Here is a 2239-nt window from a genome sequence, read left to right as displayed (position 1 = left end):
ATTTAATGCAACATCAAAACAGAAAATTCCGACACACATCCAGGAGTTTGTGTTCGTTCATTCTTCCAGAAAGTCTTCAACTAGTTTGTTGAACTGCTCAGCGTACCTCAGGTGGAGGTTGTGTTTTCCCTCCGGCATTAACTGCAACCTAAGATTTGAGTGAGAAATGTTAAATTTCAGCTTTTCATCAGTGGAACAGACACTGGAGACTCACCGTGAGCCTTTAATGTGTTTGTGGAGGTACTGAGGGTGGAAGCCGGGCACCATGGGGTCCTTCTCTCCGTGGACGATCAGGGTGGGGCAGCTGATCAGCGGCAGCAGCTCCATGCAGATACTTCCTAAACAAAAACACAGTAGAGAAAAAAAAACACAAAATATCTGCAGGAACAACGATTCCTCACAGATCCTCACCTTCTGGTCTGTGAACAAACTGAGAAATGCCGTCCACCCAGTTCGCCCATAATTCAGCAAAACCTTGCTCTCCATACATCTCCTCCATTGGCCGACGCATCCTGGCGCTCCACTTGGAGACGTCCCGAACCACTGAGACACAACCACACAGCCGTTAGCTAGCTGGTAATATTAGCTTCTAGTTAATCTTCTGCTACTTTTAGGTACTACCTAGCCTTCAGCTAATTTTGGCTTCAAGCTAATCTTTTGCAACTTTAAGCTTCCACCCAGCCTTCAGCTACTATTATCTTCTAGGTAGCCTTTTGCAATATTTAGCTTCTAGTTAATCTTCTGCTACTTTTAGGTACTACCTAGCCTTCAGCTAATTTTAGCTTCTAGTTAATCTTTGCTACTTTTAGGTACTACCTAGCCTTCAGCTAATTTTGGCTTCTAGCTAGTCTTTTAGTACTTTTAGCTTTCACCTATGCTTTGTCAAATTTTAGCTTGCTAGTCTTCTGCTCCTTCGAGCTTATACAAAATCTTTGCTACTTTTAGCTTCTTATTAGCCATCTGCTGCATTTAGCTTCTTGTTAGCCATCTGCTACATTCAACTTCTCATTAGCCATCTGGTACATTTAGCTTCTTTTTAGCCGTCAGCTACATTTAGTTTCTTTTTAGCCATCTGCTACATTTAGCTTCTTTTTAGCCATCTGCTACATTTAGTTTCTTGTTAGCCATCTGCTACATTCAGCTTCTTGTCAGCCATCTGCTGCATTCAGCTTCTTGTTAGCCATCTGCTGCGTTCAACTTCTTGTTAGCAATCTGCTACATTTAACTTCTTGCTAGCCATCTGCTACATTTAGCTTCTTGTTAGCCATCTGCTACATTTAGCTTCTTGTTATCCATCTGCTACATTTAGCTTCTTGTTAGCCATCTGCTACATTCAGCTTCTTGTTGGCCATTTGCTACATTTAGCTCCTTGTTAGCTGTCTGCTACATTTAGCTTATTGTTAGCATCTGCTACATTTAGCTTCTTTTTAGCCATCTGCTATATTTAGTTTCTTGTTAGCCATCTGCTACATTCAGCTTCTTGTCAGCCATTTGCTGCATTTAGCTTCTTGTTAGCCATCTGCTACATTCAGCTTCTTGTTGGCCATTTGCTACATTTAGCTCCTTGTTAGCCGTCTGCAACATTTAGCTTATTGTTAGCCATCTGCTACATTTAGCTTCTTGTTAGCCATCTGCAACATTTAGCTTCTTGCAGCCATCTGCTACATTCGGCTTCTTGTTAGCTGTCTGCTACATTCAGCTTCTTTTAGCTGTCTGCTACATTTAGCTTCTTGCAGCCATATGCTACATTCAGCTTCCTGTTAGCCATCTGCTACATTTAGCTTCCTGTTAGCCGTCTGTTACATTTAGCTTCTTGTTAGCCATCTGCTACATTTAGCTTCCTGTTAGCCGTCTGTTACATTTAGCTTCTTGTTAGCCGTCTGCTACATTTAGCTTCTTGTTAGCCATCTGCTACATTTAGCTTCTTGTTAGCATCTGCTACATTCAGCTTTATTTTAGCCATCTGCTACTTTCAGCTTCTTGTTAGCCGTTTGCTACATTTAGCTTCTTGTTAGCCATCTGCTACATTTAGCTTTTTGTTAGCCATCTGCTACATTTAGCTTCTTGCAGCCATCTGCTACATTCAGCGTCTTGTTAGCCGTCTGCTACATTCAACTTCTCGTTAGCCATCTGATGCATTCAGCTTCTCGTTAGCCATCTGATGCATTCAGCTTATCGTTAGCCATCTGATGCATTCAGCTTATCGTTAGCCATCTGATGCATTTAGCTTCTCGTTAGG

The 2239-nt window shown here is 41.8% G+C and overlaps 1 protein-coding gene across 1 annotated transcript; it reads right to left on the bottom strand.

The window, feature by feature from the left end:
* On the bottom strand, nucleotides 1-588 carry LOC106510930 (valacyclovir hydrolase). Its single transcript, XM_013999665.1, has 3 exons — nucleotides 412-588; nucleotides 215-338; nucleotides 1-148 (listed from the first exon to the last, which is right to left on the bottom strand). The coding sequence occupies exons 1-3, from the start codon at nucleotides 509-511 to the stop codon at nucleotides 58-60; spliced, it is 315 nt and encodes a 104-aa protein (XP_013855119.1). The 5' UTR covers nucleotides 512-588; the 3' UTR covers nucleotides 1-57.
* Nucleotides 589-2239: the final 1651 nt, after the last annotated feature.

The sequence above is a fragment of the Austrofundulus limnaeus genome, unplaced genomic scaffold (genome assembly GCF_001266775.1).
Source record: "Austrofundulus limnaeus strain Quisiro unplaced genomic scaffold, Austrofundulus_limnaeus-1.0 Scaffold2401, whole genome shotgun sequence".
Taxonomy (NCBI): Eukaryota; Metazoa; Chordata; class Actinopteri; order Cyprinodontiformes; family Rivulidae; genus Austrofundulus; species Austrofundulus limnaeus.
Note: the sequence above shows the minus strand (reverse complement) of the source record. Positions and strands in the feature narration are given on the sequence as shown.

Coding starts and splice junctions, on each gene's coding strand:
- LOC106510930 (XM_013999665.1), bottom strand. CDS start 511: ATGCGTCGGCCAATGGAGGAGATGTATGGAGAGCAAGGTTTTGCTGAA. Junction 339..411: donor GTTTGTTCACAGACCAGAAG/GTGAGGATCTGT, acceptor GTTTTTGTTTAG/GAAGTATCTGCATGGAGCTG. Junction 149..214: donor AAACACATTAAAGGCTCACG/GTGAGTCTCCAG, acceptor CTCAAATCTTAG/GTTGCAGTTAATGCCGGAGG.